The sequence below is a fragment of the Convolutriloba macropyga genome, chromosome 3 (genome assembly GCF_964194025.1).
Source record: "Convolutriloba macropyga chromosome 3, txConMacr16.3, whole genome shotgun sequence".
Lineage (NCBI taxonomy): Eukaryota > Metazoa > Xenacoelomorpha > Acoela > Convolutidae > Convolutriloba > Convolutriloba macropyga.
In genome coordinates, this window is record NC_134470.1 from 67,348,262 (window position 1) to 67,371,576 (window position 23,315).

Below are 23,315 nucleotides of genomic sequence, written 5' to 3' on the forward strand. Positions count from 1 at the left end.
ACCACTTTTTATTTTTTCGAAAGCTTTTTTCTATGCGTTTACTTTTTCTAGCCGTACATGAAAATCCCATTACAACAACACAGAAGAAATACAATATTTCCTGCGAGATGTCGCAGGTTCGAACCCCTTCCTAGTCCGAAGTTTTTGCTACATAAAGGTTTCTCCAGGCTCGCCAGTCGTTTGAGAGCAATTGGTCCGACCTCAGTAAGTTTGTTTTAAATCTTCTAATTATTAAAAAAAGAATCTTTCTAAAACTGGAGGGTGAGCACTCTTTGATCGCTGACACTAAGCTACAAGTTGACCAAATTAAGAGAAAAATGGAGGCAAAGTTCAATAAGCCATTTTTTATTTAAAAATCAAGTATTTTAAAAGTCAAAACGGTCATAAGCTTTCAAGCAATCAACTAAAGAAATTAACTTCGAGCTATTGAGGAAGCCACATGGACCTATCACTAGTGAGCTTTGATTTGAAATGTTCTGTTATTTAATTAATATAAAAAAGATCGAACTTTTTTTTTTAAAAAACCGACTGACGACAATCCGAATTATTTTCGGATTGTAACGTTCCAAGGTTGGTACAGAACTAGTCCTGCTAATGCTGATTGTCCATTAGGAATATTTAATATTTGGAATGTCATTGATATAGATATTTTGTTAGTGAAAAAATCGAAAATAAATGCTGCGTTGTTGATAATCAACGAATAAAGTTAGCAAAAAACGGCAAAGTTTTATTTACAGAGCACTCTCAACGGAAGTTGAAGTAAAATTAGCACCCTTTTCAGTCTACAAAGATTGTGTTAGTGGTGTTGGGTGCGCACTTCCTGCAAATTTAATCAGAGTGGACTAAAGAAACTTATTTCGAGTTGTTTTTGATGAAAAAATCTGAATTTTGTGAAATATTTAGCCGGAATTTGTGACCAAAAAAAAATTAAATGAAAATAGCCGACAATATATTGGTCTTTAAACTTATTATCAACAACATTTTCTTGAAAAATTTTATTAAATTTTATCAAAATTGACGAAATGTTAGTCAAAAATTCCGAAAAAGTGAATGAAATCAACTGAATTCACTCTATTTTCTCGAAAGTTTAAACCTGGATATCTCCCTGTCAAAAACGAAAATCAAAAAATCTTATTAATTCCATATTCTACGCTGGACAAGCTTTCTAATGATACCAGTCTCAACTCTCAAGAGGGGTCGGAACAAAAAGTTGTCTCAATGAAAAGCTCTTGAAAACTAAATCCCACTGTGCCTTAAGAGTTACCACTTTTTATTTTTTCGAAAGTTTTTTTCTATGCGTTTACTTTTTCTAGCCGTACATGAAAATCCCATTACAACAACACAGAAGAAATACAATATTTTCTGCGAGATGTCGCAGGTTCGAACCCCTTCCTAGTCCGAAGTTTTTGCTACATAAAGGTTTCTCCAGGCTCGCCAGTCGTTTGAGAGCAATTGGTCCGACCTCAGTAAGTTTGTTTTAAATCTTCTAATTATTAAAAAAAGAATCTTTCTAAAACTGGAGGGTGAGCACTCTTTGATTGCTGACACTAAGCTACAAGTTGACCAAATTAAGAGAAAAATGGAGGCAAAGTTCAATAAGCCATTTTTTATTTAAAAATCAAGTATTTTAAAAGTCAAAACGGTCATAAGCTTTCAAGCAATCAACTAAAGAAATTAACTTCGAGCTATTGAGGAAGCCACATGGACCTATCACTAGTGAGCTTTGATTTGAAATGTTCTGTTATTTAATTAATATAAAAAAGATCGAACTTTTTTTTTTAAAAAAAAACCGACTGACGACAATCCGAATTATTTTCGGATTGTAACGTTCCAAGGTTGGTACAGAACTAGTCCTGCTAATGCTGATTGTCCATTAGGAATATTTAATATTTGGAATGTCATTGAAATAGATATTTTGTTAGTGAAAAAATCGAAAATAAATGCTGCGTTGTTGATAATCAACGAATAAAGTTAGCAAAAACGGCAAAGTTTTATTTACAGAGCACTCTCAACGGAAGTTGAAGTAAAATTAGCACCCTTTTCAGTCTACAAAGATTGTGTTAGTGGTGTTGGGTGCGCACTTCCTGCAAATTTAATCAGAGTGGACTAAAGAAACTTATTTCGAGTTGTTTTTGATGAAAAAATCTGAATTTTGTGAAATATTTAGCCGGAATTTGTGACCAAAAAAAAATTAAATGAAAATAGCCGACAATATATTGGTCTTTAAACTTATTATCAACAACATTTTCTTGAAAAATTTTATTAAATTTTATCAAAATTGGCGAAATTTTAGTCAAAAATTGCGAAAAAGTGAGTGAAGTCAACTGAATTCACTCTATTTTCTCGAAAGTTTAAACCTGGATATCTCCCTGTCGAAAAAAGTTGTCTCAACAAAAAGTGAATCTAGCATATTCCATTTATGATAGATTTTATTTTTCAAATTGTTAGTTTTTAATATTTTTTCAGATTTTAGGTTTTAAATGTAAATTGAATTTTTTGAAATTATTTTGTTCACATGTGTTCTTAAATGATTTTTTGCTTCGTTTCTGAATTCCGATTTTGCTTGTGATCTATATTGTTCTTGCTTTTCGCTCTTATCTTCAATCTGGCGTTTGTTGCTCGTCTCGCGATTGTTGTTAACATTTTTCGTGTTTAATCGATATTTTAATTGAACCTGTTCATTTGATGCAGTGGTTGAAATCCTTTCGAGCAGTTACTCCTATAGATGTTGGTTACTTTTTGTGAATGTTATGATCTGTCTTCATTTTTGTATCTTTCGTTCTTCGAACACTAATTGATAACTAAATTGAGTTAATGGGCTTATCAACAAAAATTTTTAACGACTATTTAGTTCATGGGTGTTTGTCGCTTAAACAGTGTTCATTTTTTAAGTTTTAGTCTGCTTAGCTTTGCCTATTGCTTGGGATATTGTTTAATATCCACCACGCAATAGCTGACGTCACGCAGGTTTTTTAGTTTTGTAAATTGAAATTTTTTGCTCGAAAACGTTAGAAATGGATTTGTTTTTAAATTTGATACTATTGAAACTTTATACATTACAACAGTTTATTCTGGGAAAGTGCTCAGGATAATTAATTCAGATTTTTGATAAAGAAGGATTTTCGTTGTTGGTTGCCGCGGTTCTTCATGGTTTTTGTTCCATGGATGGTATTCTATTATCACAGAAGAGGCTCTCAATATCCTTGTTTGGTTTATATTAAGCGTTGTCCGTAGCTGTTAAAGAAAGTTGTGACTCGAAGTTTCTTAACATAAATTTGAAATTGTCGCCTATTTTTTATTGAACAAATCTTGTGTCAGTTTAAAAAAAAACTTTTTTGTTTCGAAGAGATGTCGTTTGTGTTATGAGTTGATAAGTGTAGCATTTATTATCTTTCAATCGCAAGTGTCATGTAGCAAGTGTCATTTCTTGCCTGTATGCTGAGCCAGAAAATCATATGATGTTCGACGGTTAAAGCTGTGATTTCCTTTCAATTTTCAGATAGAACAGTTTGGTGAACTAATTGAAATGGAGAATCCAGGCTACGTAGTCTACCCGGATGACATGGAAGAGAATCAGCTGCAATCCAGTCAGACAGAATCCAATCCACGCCTGGAATCAAAAGAGACACCTTTGCAACAGTCGGGCGGGGATCGTTCAACAGCTGCTGAAAATAACTCAGTGAAGAAAAAGACACAAAAGAGTGAAACAGAGACTCCTATTGATCTTCAGCAGTCTTCCTCCGCCACTTCAGGTTATTAAATGTCGGTTTGTTTTTTTAACTCGTGTGTTTAGAATACTGGAAATAAATTGTCTGAAATGCGTCAAAATTTCAACAGTTATCAGGCTATGTAGTTGGTTTGGTGGAGTAAGAAAATTAGTTGCTGGTCTATTGAAATGATTTTTTGGTTTTCGTCGTATGTCTACATGTCAAACAAAAGAGCAAAGGGGCTTGCTATTCGTCTGTTGACAAAATATCCGGTCGCTTTATTATTATCTAGTTGCGCTATTCACCTATTGTGAAAGTTCTGCTGATAAAAGTTGTGTTAGTTTTGCTGATGAAACAATTTTTTTTGTAAATACGGATTTTTGATTTGCTAATGAGGAAATACAATGTTGAGTAGAACTAGTGCGACAGTTCTCTTGCGTTTCACGAGCTGGCTATGAGCTTTGACTTTAAATACCTGTAATTTATTTTGTACAAGATCTCCAAATGTTCATTTGTTCGAAAAGGACTGGGATAGAAAGTAAGTCAGTCGAGATGTCTTCTCTGCCTTGTCAATGTTTTTTATAGCTGTAAGCTGAGCGTAGCTATATTGCGGTGCTCTTGGTTTTTTACTATTCAAAGAATTTTTAGAGTTAAAAGAAATTTTACAATTCAAAGAATTTGAATTGTATTGGGGCGCTGTCTTTTTTTAAGATCTGTTCACACATTTTCATGATTTTTGAAGTCAAATTGGAGTAGTGATTTTGGTCACGCCGAAACAGGAAGTGGAGCGAAAAGGCGAGTGGTTTTGCGGCGTGAAATTTTTTCGCTCTAAATTTAAAGTAGAGTGAGAAAACGGTTATTGAACAAAAATTCGCTTTCTCGCTAGTGCTTTTTTGTTCACATGCGGCATTTTGACATTGATTTTCTTTTTTTTAAATGTATCCGATTTTTTTAGAAATAGTTTTCCCAATTCACTCATAGTCCGTTCTAGGTCTGGTTGTTTGCTTGTTTAGTCAATGAAAATTTTTTGAATTGTACGTCAGGACTTGTCCTGCTATGTTTTTTGTTTCGTCGTCTGACGCTCTTTTTCGTTTTCCATTTGATCACACATCACAGGTGAAAAAGTCAAATTTTCTGAATGACTTCCTCTCGCAAACAGCGTTTCTGCGCGTGACGTCATTTCTCACTATCTCTAGAAAAAGTATTAAAGGCATTTGCGTGATTAGATTATGATCATACGTGACTTACCTCACTCAATAGCTTACCTCACTCAATGACTTTTGCACTTTAAAACTTAAGTTTAGTTTGAATTAGTTTAAGGTCAAAGGATTTCATAAGTGCAGTAAAGGTCCCTAATAAAAAGCTTTTGTGGAATGAATTTCAACAAGCTTTATTAATTTATCGCTGAATGTTTTTTACATAGCTTTTTGAGAGGCGTCGATTTTTTTCTTCACTTTAGATCTGTATCTGTTTTTATGTATTACACGGCACGCAAGTCTATTCTTTCGCAGCTATTCCGGCAATCTGCCGGCTATGTTTACTTTATCAAGTCTCTTAATGATTAACCAATTTTATTTATTGCATTTCCACTCGTAATTCTGAACAAAACAGTGAAACAATTTAAGATCACTGTATAAAGTTAAGTTTAGGTCAATCCGTAGTTGTTGTACTATATTTTGTATTACTAATATTTGTCTGTCTATTCACTTACTTTGTACCCTGGTGTTCCGCAGGCTTACGGCATTCTAAATGAATTTGTGTTTTCTGAGATTGAACTCTACCACTTTATTGCAAGGTTTGGGAAATAGTTTAAAGCTGTTGTTGGTATCTTAGTTTTGCAAGAATTTTTGGGTGACTCCTATCAAACAAGCGTTCGAATCCATTTACCGAACAAGCTTGCTTGACAGCATCTGATGAATCATTAAACAAAAGTATTCAATATATTAAACGCTTGTATGTTCTCAGGTTTTTTTTCGTTACCTTTTCAGTTTTTTCAGTTGTTACCGTCAACATTTCGGTTTTTTTCATAATCATGCAATTCTTTATTGCTCTCAAACGACGTCTGAAACATTACGGTGGACCTGCGTGTCTTTTTTCTTCAAAACTTTTGCTGGACCGTTTTGACTCTTCGAGTGACCTCTATCACGCTTGGCTTCTTGATTTATGCCTGATTTGCTCTCTTTCACAGTTTTTAAAAGCTTAACTCAATTGGCAACAGTGTACTACCAAACCGGAAATGAAGAGATCACCAAAGTTTTGATTTTTTTTACTTAAGAATGTTACCAGTGGCCTATGTAAGCTCTAATATTATTCGAAGGCACTTAGTAAACCCACAATCGCGCCAATAACCCACTAGCTATAATACCTGAGCCCCTGTCAATCGTTCGAGAGCAATTCGAACATTACTCGGTTATTTTTTAATAGCCGCACAGCGATAACTGGGGCTATTATTGGCCTTCTCTTGGTTTTTTTTACAATTCAAAGAATTTGAATTGTATTGGGGCGCTGTCTTTTTACGACTCGAAGAGGAGTATTGGAGAAGTCCTTTTTTTAAATCAATTTTATTGGAGTGATTTTTGAAGCGGGAAATGAAACGCGTGAAAAAATTTGGAGTGATTTTGGGGCTGAACAAAAGTTAAGAGTGGAGCGAAAAGAGAGTGGTTTTTGTTCATATCGCTGTTTTTGAGAGAGCGAGAAATTGATGTGTGAAAAAATTTTCTCTAAGGGAACGAAATTTTTTTGTTCACGTGCGGCTTTTAAAAGCAGTTTTTTTGCAACTTTTGATGGTTATGAGGATTGATTATAATATTGTATTAGTTTTAGGCTTGTTTTGATAGGAATTGAAGGTTTCAAGTAGTTCATTTGATTTTTAATGCTAATTTGGAGGTATTTGATCAGTTTTGCTGATTTTTAGACGAAATTTAATGATTTTTTGCCTGATTTTTTGTATTAATGCTTTAAGTGGGATATGAATGAAAGCTTGTTACTTAGGGAATATTCAGCTACCAATTGACTAAAGTTTTATTGGTGTAAATCATTCTTTTCTGCGGAAAATTGACAGAAACATTGAGAAATTTTAAACCATTTTTCTTATTTTTTTGCAGTTTCTCTTTTTTCTTAGCCTATTATGACTTGTCCATTGTTTTGTGAGTTTTCCATTGCCCTAATTGGAAAGGAATTTTACTCGGCTTTATGTTTCCTTGTACTATTAAAAATATCAAGTTAAAAAAAATTAAGTTTTTATAATTTTTTTCAATTTGTTTTTGAATGCCGTTTCTATTCTGGCTTAAATTTTTATAGCGATTTTGGAGGTTCAGGGTTCACAATAGTTGTCCTAGTTGTGTAGCCAAAAGTATAGTAAGTTTGAGTTTAATGCTAATTTGTAGATTTTTAATCTGATTTGCTGATTTTTAGACGGAATTTAATGATTTTTTGCCTGTTTTTTTTTTGTTTTAATGCTTTAAGTGGGATTTGGATAAAAGCTTATTAAGAAATATTCAGATACCATTTGACTGAAGTTCTCTTGGTATAACTCATTTTTTTCTGAGGAAAATTGACAGAAAAATTGAGAAATTTTAAAACCATCTTTCTTATTTTTTGAAGGTTTTCTCTTTTTTTAAATCTTAGACAAGTTTCTTAGCCTTTTATGATTTGCCCGTTGTTTTGCGAGCTTGTCATTGCTCTAATTGTAAAGGAACTTTATTCGGCTTTATGTTTCCTTGTACTATTAAAAAAACTCAAGTTAAAAAAAATTAAGTTTTTATAGTTTTTTTTGTTCAATTTGTTTTTGAATGCCGTTTCTATTCTTCCTCAATTTTTCTATGGCATTTAAGGAGGTTCAGGGTTCACAATATTTGTTTAGTCACAAAGATGGGCAATTTTCTCCTTCGAGTCGTTTCCGGAATTCTTCAGGCTATGTTTTTTTTAAGATCTGTTCACACATTTTCATGATTTTTGAAGTCAAATTGGAGTAGTGATTTTGGTCACGCCGAGACAGGAAGTGGTGCGAAAAAGCGAGTGGTTTTGCGGCGTGATTTTTTTGGCTCCAATTTTAAAGTAGAGTGAGAAAACGGTGTTTGAACAAAAATTCGCTTTCTCGCTAGTGGTTTTTTGTTCACATGCGGCAATTTGACTTTGATTTTTACTGTTTTTTCGGTTTTTTTAAATCGGATTTTTTTTCTAAATGGGTTTTCCAATCCATTCATAGTCCATTCTAGGTCTAGTTTTCTGTTTAGTCAATTAAAATTCTTTGAATTGTACGTCAGGACTTGTCCTGCTATGTTTTTTATTTCGTCGTCATGATTTTTGTTACGACCATATGACGTCACAGCCACTTTTTGTTCATTCGTTCATGCAATTTCAACTGAATTGCATGTGTGACGTCATTTTTCGCTCTTAGTGGAGCGAGTTTTTTTGTTCATGCGCGTGATTAAATTTTTGTTCACACTTGACTTACCTCACTCTCAAAAATGACTTCCTCACTTCGAAATTGACTTTTGTTTACTTTAATTCAAAGAGATAAGGTCAAATGTGTAAGTCACTCTAAATAAAGGTTATTTGAGAGCAGCTAATAGAGGTAGCAAAAACTTATACAGATTTTTAATCAAAATATAACATATCAGCCTTGAATCAAAGACGACTTTTTTGGTCTGTCTTTTTTACTGTTTTTTTTAGACTGTCGATCTACGAATCTATTGCGGCTATTTTCTGGCAATCTGCCAGCTATGTTTTCATTGCTCTTTAGTAAAATTTGAGGAAATTATTGTTAACATGAGTCTTTTTTCTGCAAAATTTTTGCTTGGCCGTTTTCTTCCAGATTATTCTTTCACTTCTCGAGTCAATTATTCATGCTTGACTTGCTGGTGATAGTAAGCGGTGATACAAGGTTGCGTTCTCACAGATAATTTAATGCCGGAATAACTTGGTGGATAAGGTCGGAGCTTGGCGCTTGAGACCCTTGATTCGAGCCACTCGCGAGTCAAAATCTTTGCAGCATAAACTTTCTAGGCTGTTTTTGACTGTTTGAAAGCTCAACCCCATCCTCTATAAATTGATTTGCTGTGCCTGTCGTTCCGGAGAAAATCCTCCGATAGTAGTCGGTTTATATTTTCGTTTTGATTCTCGGATTATCATTTCTTGCTCGCTTCTTGGTAATGCAGTTAATTAAATGACCTCATAAATAACTGATAATAGTCAGACCTTACTTCGAAGTACTGATTAAAGAAATAAAAAAGAGCGCTGAGTTTCCAGCTATTTTTATCATATAGAAAACAGAGGCAGTGTATAAGTTATTGACAACGCAAAAAATATGTTTTTGTTCAAATTTGAAATTTTTCATGATGATGGGGTTTTCGGAGTCAAAAATTGTTACCCTTCATAGTTTGTGGTTTTTTCGATGTTGATCTTAATCGACAAATGCATTTAGTAAGTAACGATCAAAGTGTAATGGCCGCCAAAAATTTTGTTTTGGAAGATTGCGAACCAACGTGCGTAACCCAGAATACAGCGTCATGCTTTATCATTTCCAAAGTTTCGCGATCACTATCCCATTCGGCTAAATTGGACCATTTTCAGGGACGCTGCTTTAGTCAAAAACCCAGTATTAGTAAAAAAAGCACTTAGTCGAGCTTAACAAAGAAATGAGTGAATATAGAGAGAAAATAGTGCGTTCGCTTAACACATCTCTAGCTTTTGACATCTTCAGTAACTCATTTGAAATTTCCAATAAAACAAGCACATAAAGTGAGTTCGACAAGAACAAAAATGGTGGAACAACATAATTAATAACCCAAGAACAAAAAGAAAAATGCAACATCGGAACTGGAAAAAGAACATGAACAATAGTGCTATGCTAGAAAAGTTTATGTCTTTGGGAAAACGTTTCGAATTAGAAAAAATATTTTAATCTTAACAAATTCAGATCTTGTATTGGTAACAAAAGGCAGGTTTATAAATTGTTAATTGAATTGAATTTCACGGTTCTCAGTAATTCACAAGTGCCATTACTGGAAACAGTTGCAAAAGACTTGAATCAGCCAACAGCCCTCGATAGGGCAATGGCTTTATAAAAGTTTTTATGCCAACGTTGGTTGCGACATAAGCAAGCACCTGGCAGTTAAAAATGCGTCTTTTGTAAATAGGCTTCAACACTCAATTTTATACACCGAACAACAAACTAGGAGATTGAAACATTAATAAGTGGTCTTGATGATATATCGTCCACTGATGAAAACTTAGTAACATTTTAGTTAAATTATCGATAGCAGAAACTATCCATTATCTAACTTTTCTAATCATTTATTCATTCGAAGATGGTACATGTCCTACACAATTATCAAGAGCAAATGTTTTTCCGCTTTAAAAATCTGGATCTAATTTGGATGAAAATAACTACAGGTCCATTTCACTACTTATCTTGTCGAGCAAAGTTTTTGAAAGGGCAATGTTTAGCCGCGTTTTTGCTTACTTAGAAAAATTTACTCTTCTATAACAAACAGTTTGGTTTTCGGGACAAACACTGTATAGTTGATGCACTTGCTGTGTTCACTTAGATAAATTGAGGTGTCAATTGAATAATAGTACTGTGCACACTTCTTCTTATATCTAAGGAAAGCTTTTGAAACAATTGATCATAGTTTGATGCTTCGAAATGTAGAATGCTATGGAATTCGGGGAAATGCTTTAAAGTGGTTGGAATCTTATCTTCAAAACGCAATAAAACGTGTATATTTAAATGGTATGTTCTGATATTGGGAGCAAACAAAGATTGGTGTTTCTCGGGGATCGATTCTTGGTCCTCTTCTTTTTACCTATATAAATGATTTACCTTTAGCGTGCAGAAAGCCTGAGGTTATTCTCTTAGCTAACGATACCAATTTGACAGCTGTACAAGTGCGAACAAATGATGTCGAACAGGACCTCTTAAAACAAGATGAGTGGCTAAGCTCCAATAGATTGTTAATGTAAGTGAAACATTGCAGATGAACATCAACGCAACTAACTCGTTGAGCAACAGTACATCTTTTGTTTTGAATTCATTGATAATAAAAAAACAGTCAATTTGTAAATACCTCGCTGTTTTTGTCGACTCATCGTTATCTTTTGCTAGCCACATCGAAGAAACATGTAAAATTTTGAGCAAGCATTGTAATATAGTTACAAAATAGACATTTTGTGCCAAGGAGATAATAAATATAATATTGTAAATCAAATGTTAATTCTACTTTTTAATACTGAATTTTAGTGTATGATTGCTGCAGTTATTCTTCACTTCTTCCTATTTATCTTATGCAAAAGAAATTTTTAAAATTCATTCATTTTTGAAAAAGAGTTGAGACTTGTGAAAGCATCTTTCATAAAAACTCTATTTTATCAGTTTACGATATTTATATCAAATTCAGAGTTTTTCAAATTGATCTTAAAGTCACTAAGCAATATTCTTAGCGAGAGTTTTTGCAATGAACTCTTCGATTCTTACATCACAGAAAAAGAAACAAGGCAAAAAGCAGCTATTTTACTGAAAGTTTTCTTGTGCAAAAGACAAATAGAACGTTATTCAACCAAGTTTCACTGTATTAAACGAGACAATAAATTGAAGTCAGTTGAAATAATACCTAGCGATTTTAAAGGTTTGACTGCAAAAGAAGTTTCAAGTTTTTGTCATAATTTAAAAGATTCTTACTTGGTGTTTCTTAACCACGAATTAGCAAGGTTTATCTTTGAAGTCTAATTTGTTTCTTTGTAAATCTGATTATTACGATCTAGGGTACTTATTCACTGTGACATTACCGAATAAGATTGCAAAAATGAGATATAGCAATGATATAAACAGTTCTGATATAAATTTTTTGATTCAAGGGCAGTCTGAAAAGAAGGTGTGAATATCCTCTTTGACTGTCCCCTCCATCGCAATGTTTATATTTCTCGTAATCCCATATTATGCTTATTTGGAGAAATTGATTCTTTCTTTCTCTCTTTCTTTCATTCTTTACTCTTGGGTTCGTTAAAAATAAATGAAAGAAGTGTTACTTCAAGATTTCCTTTGCGTCATGGCAATTATGATTTTTTTTAAAAAAAAAATTGGAATATTTTCCTTTGATTTGTTATAAATCATGGAGATTTTATCTGCGAGGCGTTTAAAGTTTGAAATGGACTGTCATTTCACTTGAATTACAATGTATTTTTTAAAAAGCTTTTCCATTTTATGTATAAAATTTATTGGGGAGGGGGGTTATTTCGTCAGTGTATAATAATTGCTCTTGGACAAAGGTAGTAGCAACAATTTGGCCCTGTTGGATTTTTGCCTGGCCGTTTGATTTTTCGACTTCCAAAATGGGATAAACTGGAGCGACCCATTTGCGGGGAAATGGGATAAAGTGGGTGGTCCCTCCAGATAAAATCTTGGCATGGAAGGCCATTTCTAAGGTTTTGATCCCCCTCTCTATTTTCTGAAAAGTCGCTCCCTCGTCACCTTTTTTCCCATCTTTCCCTCCCTCCATACAGTTTTTTGCTTTTTACCAGAATGCATGAATTTTTACTGCGAAGGGTAATCGAGGTATATTTAGACCACACACTCTCCCGCAAGTTCTTAACTAGTGAGACCAGCTACCTACTACCAAAGCCCAACCCCTATCCAGTCTTGAAATGTCTCGAGAAATTTGTCCGTCGTAAACGTTTGGTTTTAGGTTGTTGGCCAATTACATTGTAATAAATCTGTTGTCGCCATTTTTTGTTTGTTTTAGTACTGTAGCATGATAAAATAGCTCAATTCTAGTTTTCCAAATGGGGTTTTTACGTGTTTTCAGAGTTTTTGTTGGGTTTAGCTGAAGCTCTCAAACAGTTTCTCTCATTTCTCTTAGACTCTGAGCTGATACGTGAAAAAATATGCAGATAAACGCTTGCAAAAGACTGTCCGCCTTCACAACCTAAATCAGTATCCTCCCTTTAACAGGGATATTTGGTTGATGCATTTGACTTTTCAAGAGAATCTTATTGTTTCAGATGACGCCACTTGTCCTGATTGTGGTGAGGGATTGAAGACAAAGAAGAGGGAGCCGCGACTAATCTACTGCCGAGATGGAGTCATTACCGAGGACGAGGTCGGCAAGCTATTCGATGAGTTTGACGAACCTCTCTCTAAGGTCAGTTCAAGTTCAGCGCAGTAGATCTGTCTGCCCCAGGCTGTTCCTGTAGTTTTTGTTTAAATGCATATGGAAATATTGCCTATCAGTACAGTATGAACATCATTTATGAATAGCTCTCGAATGAAGTGAAGCAATTAGTAGTCTTGTCTTTTTGCAAAATATTTGCTTGAAAAATTCAACTTCTTCGCCCCTTTTTGAGTTTTGCGTGAGCTGAATTGCTCTTATTGACAATTTTGAGTAGCTCATTGGCGGCAAATCGCGACTATAAAAATCAAAAGCCAAATGCGCAAAAATTGGTTTTATTTTTTTATTGTAATGAATTATTGCGCTTAAATGAAGTTTGTGGCTATGATATTAGTTCTGTGGTCTTTTTAATGCTATTTTTGGCTTGACCGATTTTTCGTCTGACTCTTTCGACTTCTCGTCCGCAAAAACGGGATAAGCAGGTACCGGCTGGAGGGCATTAACTTCTCTTAGAGGCTTCTGGTTTATAAGTATGCTATTCTCTGAACCTGTTTAGGAGACATAATCTCATATTGTGAAGGGTAGTTTGACACCGTCACTTCACTCCCCCCACTGCCCAGCCCCTCCACCTCATTCCAACCGTAACACAGCAGACTTGGCCCCCCGCGCTACTCTTCCGCGCGCCGCCTCGCTCACCGCCTACCCCCACCTGACGCCCCCTTCAATTAAGCTAAACACCTTAAACTAGCTTCCATAAACTGCAGCTACTGACGAACCCAACTGCTCGCCAGTCGTTTGAGACCAATTTTCCCGACGTTAGTCGGCTTTACTCGATGTAATGGTCTATGCCTAACTCTAATTGCATAATTTATGGACTTATATATTATTAATTGCCCTTGAACGAAGTTTATAGCAATTATTGTAAACGTGTCTGTCTTTTTTTATGCAAAAATTTCACTTGACAATTTTGACTTTTCGAGTGACTTTTACGCCCTTGACTTTCGCGTGATCTAAAATTCTCTCTCAATAACAAGTTCAAGCCGCTGAACTCAATTGGCGACAATTTAATACTAAAAGTCAACTGAAAAGTGCGCCGAAACCGGTGGCATTTTTTACTTTAAATCTTAATAGTGGTATATGTTAACCTCTGTGGTTATTTGAAGCCAACTATTGAACTTCTTAGTCCCATTTAGGCTCCCCTTCCCTCCCTACCCCCCCCCCCCCGACTGAAGCAGGCTGCAATTGATTAGAGCTCCCACTAGTCGTTCGAGAGCAATTCTTCCGACGTTTAGTCGGTTATGTTATTTATTGCCGGCTATTATATAATTGAGCTCCGACAGTCATTCGAGAGCAATTCGTACGACGCCAGTCGTTTTTTTTGATAATGTGTGATTTCAAAATTGGGTGTAAAAACTACAATGACTAATCCTGCCGCTCTTTGCGTTATTGAAAGAGAAAAATAGAAAGAAGGAAATATAGAGTACATATAAGGACAGCTAACGGGGGCGATGGACATTCTCTTTGAAAGTACCTTTTACAATGTGAACTCAAAGAGTAAATAGATAGCAGAATATTTTTAAATGAGAGTTATTAATAGCCGTCGTCAGCCTCTCAACGGATGTTATATAGGCGCTCTCCTTTTTACAATTCAAGGAATATGAATTGTATTGGAGCGCTGTCTTTTTAAGATCTGTTTACACATTTTCATGATTTTTGAAGTCAAATCGGAGTGATGATGTTGGTCACGCCGAAACAGGAAGTGGAGCGAAGAAGCTAATGGCTCTGAGGCGTATTTTTCAAAAAAAAGTGTTTGATCAAAAATTCGTTTTCTCCCTAGTAGTTTTTTGTTCACATGCAGCATTTTGACTTTTATAACAATTTTTTTTATCGAATTTTTTATCGAATTGTTGAGTGATTTTCCCAATCCTTTCATATTCGTTTCTTGGTCTAGTTTTTTGTTTATCCAATGAAAATTCTTTGACTTGTGTCTCGACTTCTGCTTTGTTGTTTTTTTTACTTCGCGTTACCTTTTGATCACATTTTTAGTTTTACATGAGTCAAGATTTTCACGCTTGACTTCTGACCTACCTCACTCACTGTTTCAACTGAATGGATTTTAAATTCTTTCACGCATTGAAGTACGCAACTTAGTGAATACGGTCAAAGTCAAAAGAGCAAAATAAAAAAATCGAAACGAGATGAACCAATAAAACCCGGTCAGTAATTCAAAGTGCATTAGGTTATCAAAGTTCATTAGAGCGATTGTTAGCTGATATTAGTCTTCAGCTTAATAGCTTTCAATTTAGAAACTGAATTGAGTATGCTTTTAAAATGTAACTGAAACTGGAAACTGAATTAGAAGAACACTTTTTGAAAATTTTGAAAAAAATGCGGTCAATTTCTATCTCTTTTTTCTTTTTCAATCCCAATTTTCGTCAGCGGCGGCTTTTTTTCCGGCTATGTTAACATATTGACTAATAGAAAGTTTAAGCGTTTTCCCAATTTCATAATTAGGGATACGGTTTTATGTTGACAGTGCGCAATGATTTTAACTCTTCGATTGTTTTATTCACTCTATTTATACAAATATTTTCAGCGAACACGAATTTGTTTTTTTTTGGAAAAATATATAGCATATTTGTACCTAATTCAATTTTTTAATGTTTCAAAATGCAATTTTGAATCGTCACATTTAACTGAAAATTTTTTGTAGATACCGCGAAAATGTCGAAGAGAGGTCAAAAGTTAGGACATTTTAAAAACTAGTTTGTCCTTCAAACTGGTGCTTGGAAGTTAGTTCAAAGTTTCCTAATGGGACTAAGCTCCGTTCCTGAATTCAATAAATTAATGGGATTTTAAGTGTTTTTGGCCGCATGCAACCATTTTTCATTCTTTCAATAAGTTTTTAATTCTTTCTTGAACAGTCAGACAGTACTCAGGGTATGTTTATCTTTTCGTCGTCTCTTGCTTAATCCCCGACCATTTTATCACAGTTGAGAACTTCGAAAACCGCTCAGCAACTGTCATTTTTTACCTTATTTGACGTGGCTTGTTCGTTCATTTGTTTGGAGTATTTTGTAATAACGTGATACGTGGTTTAACTTAATCATTGATACATGTCTAAGCTTAAGTATTAAAGAATTGTCAATGGAAAAACACGCATTCGTTTGTTCATACATACTATTGTAACCAAATTTTGATCTTGGGAGGATAAAAAGGAACAAGTTGTTGTATTATCTTAAAATCTCGAGTTCATAACTACAAAATAGGAAATCAGCAGTTCTTTTGAATAGAATCAACAATCTGATTATTAATAAAAACATTTATCCGAATCTAAATGTTAAATCAATATAATTAATATATCAATATATCAGCACAGAGGGAGACTCGAAAATGATAGGGAACGGGGCTACAGGGCCCTCACAATGCCTACCCTAAGAACTATTAATTAACGACAGCAAACACTCCCAAAATTTAATAAAATAGAGAAACGCAAAATTTTCTACTTATTTTTAGTTTTAAATTATTGAAGTGAAGATTAGACTGATGGACACAACTAGTCTCTTGCATTCTGCCATTACTACACCATTGAAGCAAGGAAGGAAAATTGTAGAGAAATAATGTTTTCCCACTGAAAATTTGTCAAGTTTTTTTCCAAAATTTGAAAAATTGTGATATCTCATCTCCAGAGGGCGCTAAAGGGGTCAAAATTTTGGGCCAAAATCAGGAGTATATTTTGTTAGTCCTCTAGCATGCAACCAAGGGTAAAGCGATTTCCAATAATTATAAATTAAAAAGTTTCACTGCTCTGCAGAATGTAAAGATTTTTTAAATTATGATAATTTTGAGTAAGATTGAATTCAGTAACATTCAGGGGAACTCACTATATGTTTTAGTATATTGTATTACTTTGTGGCTCTATAAGTAATCGAATTTCGTTCAATGGTTCTCTTTAATAATTCGGTAAGAGGTATTTTTATTGAACTAAATTTATACTCATATATTAAGTAAAAGCTTGTTTTCATTAATAAAAATAGTTCTCTGGTTTTGAAACTAAAATACAAAATTTTGCCCATCAGACTTTTCTTGACCAGAAGTTAGTTTGCATCAAATGTTACAATTTTTAGAATAAAAACTTATTAGAGAAGCTCTTTGCTGGTTATGTTGATTCTATGTCAACACCATTATAGTGAGAATTAAGTTTGGGACCTTTGTGGATTGCGACCTTACAATCTCTCAATTGATGGCAATCCTGTGCTCTCCACTGAGCCAACCGGTGTCTTATATTGAGCTATCATTTCAAGTTCCATCTTATGATCACAACATACTTACTAGATGGTATACTCCAACAAAACTCAATGGAAATATTTAGAAAACTACTTGTTCAAAAGAGCTACAATAAGTTAACAAGTTTTTAATGAATAAAAATATTCCCAAAATCTGTAAAAAAAATAATTGACATAAAGCACAGGAATTCTTGGAACAATACTTCTTATCATAGTTATTTCTAACGAACCCAAGTGTGGCATCAATAACTTACCATCATGGAAAGATTTTAAACGCGATTAAAAATTACTTTTTGTCAATTACTTGTACACTGCCTGTATTTTTTTATTCTATATTAAAACCAGATGGAAATTCAGTGTTGTCTTTTTTTATTAATTGAGTTTTAATGTTCATTCATATCAAATGAAATGATAAGAAATCTTATTTGAAATTTAAGATGTACATATGCTTTCGTTGTATCTGTTTTTCTAAAAGAGACACCAGCTATTGTTGATAGGAAATTGTGCGATATTATTCAGTTGTTACGCATGTCTGTAGTTTTTTGGGAGTGTGAACATGTGATGTTTGTTGAGCAGAGTGTGAGCAAGTGGACAGAGGGGATGGTTCCCTCCGAGTGCAGTTGGCCCAAGTGGATATTCTTCTACTCTATCTTCATATTCGTCAACATCATCATCGTCTGCGAGTACCTCGGCGAGAAACTGGCCAGGTTATTAATCTCCTGCTAAACACTAATGACTTGGAAATGACGACGGGAAACATTGAAATTCGTTGCTCGGTGATTTAAATTTATACGCTCAAAGCTCAATAGATTGTATTAAAACCGCCTATTTTTCTTTGGTTGATTGCTACAATCTACGGCAACGCTAATATGACGGCAAGAAATCTGAACGCAAAATTAAGAATTAAATTCATAACTGGAATACTCGAGAATATGCGGCCATCTCTAAAGCTTTCAAATTTTTTATTTAATTTTGTTGGTTTCAGGTTCTTCGGCATCATGGATTCAAAGTATACGTACATTTTGGAGGAGCACTACCGCAACATAAAGAGACAGAAAGAGATAGAAGATTCACTCGCTATGGAGCCAGAAATCTCACTCACCAATGTCAGACAAATTGATCCCGAAAACATTGAAACCACTTCGAATGAGAAATAGAAAACTGAAATTATAAAAGGACGCTGACATTTGTTATAATTGAAGACTTTCGAAAGCTTAACTGATTTCATCTCAATTTTGTAAATACTTAGTCTGGGCTTGAATAGAAATTTTAGAGTAAGCAGTTTTAATCGCTCTCAAACGGAAGTTTTTAGCAATTAAATTGTCCTATGTCTTTCTTTTACTCCAAAAGCCCAAACAAAAGTGCGCCAAAATTGGTTTTCCATTCTAAATCTTAGTAGTTATAAATAATCAGCTGCAATGTCATCCTTTTAAAACATAACATTATGCCCCCTGCCAGGCTAAAAAAAGTACGGCATATTTAACATTCGCGCTTAGCCTTTGAGAACAATGCGAATGACGGTAGTCGGCTATGTTTGTAGACAGTCCCTGGGATGGAGCCCTGGAGTTCACGGCTCGCATTTCACTAACTGAATTGATCCTTTGATTGCTCTAAAATGAAGTTCTATTCGGCTAGAGTCCACTGTGTGAGATTCGCAGCTCTTCAATTTCGCGGTAGTTTTTCACTCGTTCTTATTTTCGGAATTGAACAGTATTCAACTCAATTGAACAGTTCTAACAGGATCTTATTTACTTCTGAGCTATTCAGCAGAACCATGATGTAACAAATTAGTTATCTCACCATGCCATTGTCATTTCAAACGAATAGTTCTTTGCACAGAATTAAGATTAATAACTTAACAGCTGGAAATGTTTAATTGCTCTCGAACGATTTCGAAGCAATTTTTTGCAAATGCACGTAAATTTTTTATTGCAAATTTTTTCCCTTGGGCGTTTTTCGCTATTCTTTGAGAACATTCTTTCCATTTCACTTTCGAGCGACTTTTCACGATTGGCGTTGTTGTCTTTGCTCGATCTAAATTGATTTCATTCAGAAATTAAGCTGTTGCTGAGAAGACAGATGGTAATATAGAATGCCGCAAGGCCCTGGTAGACGTGATACCTGGTTAATGAGCTGGAGAGCGAGGTTCGGACTCCTCTCTGGTCAGACTTTTAAGCAATCATAAACTTTTTCTAGGCCAAACCCTCTCTGAATAGCCCCGCCTGTAGTTTGAGAGCCATTTGTCTGACGAGTTGGTTTGTTTTTATTCGATTTTTTTAGAAATAAAGCTGAAACATAGAGGCAATATGTAATAAATTCGTATAATAAACTAAACTTCGTCAACTAAACACACTAAACAACGTATGTTCTTATGTTTTTTTTTATTTATAGCCGCAAAGCTGTGAGCTGATTGGAGCTCTATTGCGGTGCTCTTGGTTTTTTACAATCCAAGAATTGGATTGTATTGGTGCTCTGTTTTTTACAATCCAAGAGTTGGATTGTATTGGTGCTGTCTTTTTGCGACTTGAAGAGGAGCGTTGGAGAAGTCCTTTTTAATCAATTCTATTGGAGTGAATTTTGAAGCGGGAAATGAAACGCGTGAAAAAATTTGGAGTGATTTTGGTGCTGAACAAAAGTGAAGAGCGGAGCGAAAAGAGAGTGTTTTTTGTTCATACCGCTGTTTTTGAGAGAGCGAGAAATTGATGTGTGCAAAAAATTTCTCCAAGCAAGCGAATTATTTTGTTCACGTGCGGCTTTTAAAAGCAATTTTTATGCAACTTTTGATGGTTATGAGGTTTGATTACGATATTGTATTAATTTCAGGCTTGCTTTGATGGGAATTGAAGGTTTCAAGTAGTTAATTTGATTTTTAATGCTAATTTGGAGGTTTTTGATCAGTTTTGCTGATTTTTAGACGAAATTTAATGAATTTTTACCTGTTTTTTTGTTTTACTGCTTTAAGTGGCATTTGAATAGAAGCTTGTTAGTTAAGGAATTTTCTGATGCCAATTGATTTGTTGGTATAAATCATTTTTTTCTTAAGAAAAATGACAGAAAAATTGAAAAATTTTAGACCAATTTTCTTATTTTTTGCAGTTTTTTTTAAATCTTTGACAAATTTCTTACCCTATTATGACTTGCCCATTGTTTTGCGATGTTTTCATTGCTTTAATTGCAAAGGAATTTTATTCGGCTTTATATTTCCTTGTCTTATTAAAAAAAAAACTCATTAAGTTTTTATAGTTTTTTTGTTCAATTTGTTTTTGAATGCCGTTTCTATTCTTCCTTAAGGTTTTATGGCATTTGTGGAGGTTTGGGGTTCACAATAGATGTTCTAGTTGTTAAGTCATAAAAATGGGCAATTTTCTCCATCGAGAAAAATAAAACATAGCCGAAAAATTCTTCCGGCTATGTTTTATTTTTGTACAATGTTTTCACACATTTTTTCATGACTTTGAGCTTTAAAAACAGGATAAGCTAGTAAAGCTCATCAAATATCTTTAGAGGCACTAAGCCGCGGTTAGTTGTCCTTCAAGTGCTTAAAATGGCGAAAATAGTGGGAACGCTGTAATTCAATATTAAAAGATCATTTTTACGAGTTTTTGAGCCCAAAATGTTGCAATTTTTTTAAGTTTATTTCGTATTTGGCAAATTTTTTGTTAGACGAGTCGAAAATTGAGGTTTGTGAAAGTTGGTTAAGGTTTTTTTGCAGGACATAATTACTTATATGACATTTTAAGAGAAATATGTTTTGGTACTAAAAACAGAGTTGGATTTTATTGGTGCTGTCTTTTTGCGACTTGAAGAGGAGCGTTGGAGAAGTCCTTTGTAATCAATTCTATTGGAGTGAATATTGAAGCGGGAAATGAAGCGCGTGAATAAATTTGGAGTGATTTTGGTGCTGAAAAGAAGTGAAGAGCGGAGGGAAAAGAGAGTGTTTTTTGTTCATACCGCTGTTTGTCATAGCGAGAAATTGATGTGTGCAAAAAATTTCTCCAAGCGAGCGAATTATTTTGTTCACGTGCGGCTTTTAAAAGCAATTTTTATACAACTTTCGATGGTTATGGGGTTCGATTACGATATTGTATTAATTTCAGGCTTGCTTTGATAGGAATTGAAGGTTTCAAGTAGTTAATTTGATTTTTAATGCTAATTTGGAGGTTTTTGATCAGTTTTGCTGATTTTTAGACGAAATTTAATGAATTTTTACCTTTTTTTGTTTTACTGCTTTAAGTGGCATTTGAATAGAAGCTTGTTAGTTAAGGAACTTTCCGATGCCAATTGATTTGTTGGTATAAATCATCTTTTTCTTAAGAAAAATGACAGAAAAATTGAAAATTTTTAGACCAATTTTCTTATTTTTTGCTGTTTTTTTCAAGTCTTTGACAAATTTCTCACCCTATCATGACTTGCCCATTGTTTTGCGATGTTTTTACTGCTCTAATTGCAAAGGAATTTTTGTCGGCTTTATATTTCCTTGTCTTATTAAAAAATTCAATTTGTTTTTGAATGCCGTTTCTATTCTTCCTTAAGGTTTTATGGCATTTGTGGAGGTTTGGGGTTCACAATAGATGTTCTAATTGTTAAGTCATAAAAATTGGCAATTTTCTTCATCGAGAAAAATAAAACATAGCCGAAAAATTCTTCCGGCTATGTTTTATTTTTGTACAATGTTTTCACACATTTTTTCATGACTTTGAGCTTTAAAAACAGGATAAGCTAGTAAAGCTCATCAAATCTCTTTAGAGGCACTAAGCCGCGGTTAGTTGTCCTTTAAGTGCTTAAAGTGGCGAAAATAGTGGGAACGCTGTCATTCAATGTTAAAAGATCATTTTTACGAGTTTTTGAGCCCAAAATGTTGCAATTTTTTCAAGTTAATTTCGTATTTGGCAAATTTTTTGTTAGACAAGTCGAAAATTGAGGCTTGTGAAAGTTGATTAAGGTTTTTTCAGGACATAATTACTTATATGACATTTTAAGAGAAATAAGTTTTGGTACTAAAAACAGAGTTGGATTGTATTGATGCTGTCTTTTTGCGACTTGAAGAGGAGCGTTGGAGAAGTCCTTTTTAATCAATTCTATTGGAGTGAATTTTGAAGCGGGAAATGAAACGCGTGAATAAATTTGGAGTGATTTTGGTGCTGAACAGAAGTGAAGAGTGGAGCGAAAAGAGAGTGTTTTTTGTTCATACCGCTGTTTTTGAGAGAGCGAGAAATTGATGTGTGCAAAAAATTTCTCCAAGCGAGCGAATTATTTTGTTCACGTGCGGCTTTTAAAAGCAATTTTTATGCAACTTTTGATGGTTATGAGGTTTGATTACGATATTGTATTAATTTCAGGCTTGCTTTGATAGGAATTGGAGGTTTCAAGTAGTTAATTTGATTTTTAATGCTAATTTGGAGGTTTTTGATCAGTTTTGCTGATTTTTAGACGAAATTTAATGAATTTTTACCTTTTTTTGTTTTACTGCTTTAAGTGGCATTTGAATAGAAGCTTGTTAGTTAAGGAACTTTCCGATGCCAATTGATTTCTTGGTATAAATCATTTTTTTCTTAAGAAAAATGACAGAAAAATTGAAAAATTTTAGACCAATTTTCTTATTTTTTGCAGTTTTTTTTAAATCTTTGACAAATTTCTTACCCTATTATGGTTTTCCCATTGTTTTGCGATGTTTTCACTGCTCTAATTGCAAAGGAATTTTTGTCGGCTTTATATTTCCTTGTCTTATTAAAAAAACTCATTAAGTTTTTATAGTTTTTTTGTTCAATTTGTTTTTGAATGCCGTTTCTATTCTTCCTTAAGGTTATATGGCATTTGTGGAGGTTTGGGGTTCACAAAAGATGTTCTAGTTGTTAAGTCATAAAAATGGGCGATTTTCTCTATCGAGAAAAATAAAACATAGCCGAAAAATTCTTCCGGCTATGTTTTTTTTTGTACAATGTTTTCACACATTTTTTCATGACTTTGAGCTTTAAAAACAGGATAAGCTAGTACAGCTCATCAAATTTCATTAGAGGCACTAAGCCGCGGTTAGTTGTCCTTCAAGTGCTTAAAGTGGCGAAAATAGTGGGAACGCAGCAATTCAATGTTAAAAGATCATTTTTACTAGTTTTTGAGCCCAAAATGTTGCAATTTTTTTAAGTTTATTTCGTATTTGGCAAATTTTTTGTTAGACAAGTCGAAAATTGAGGTTTGTGAAAGTTGATTAAGGTTTT

The 23,315-nt window shown here is 34.0% G+C and overlaps 1 protein-coding gene across 2 annotated transcripts in view; it reads left to right on the forward strand.

Moving 5' to 3' along the window:
• Positions 1-18,378, forward strand: part of LOC142336383 (uncharacterized) — a 547,349-nt gene extending 528,971 nt beyond the window's left edge. For both annotated transcript variants that reach the window (XM_075385171.1, XM_075385170.1), the window contains exons 2-5: positions 3,498-3,752; positions 12,708-12,847; positions 17,677-17,807; positions 18,086-18,378. In XM_075385171.1, coding sequence (XP_075241286.1) covers positions 3,527-3,752; positions 12,708-12,847; positions 17,677-17,807; positions 18,086-18,257 — 669 coding nt within the window. In that variant the 5' untranslated portion in view covers positions 3,498-3,526 and the 3' untranslated portion in view covers positions 18,258-18,378. The remainder of the gene's footprint in view (positions 1-3,497; positions 3,753-12,707; positions 12,848-17,676; positions 17,808-18,085) is intronic.
• The last annotated feature ends 4,937 nt before the right edge of the window (positions 18,379-23,315 follow it).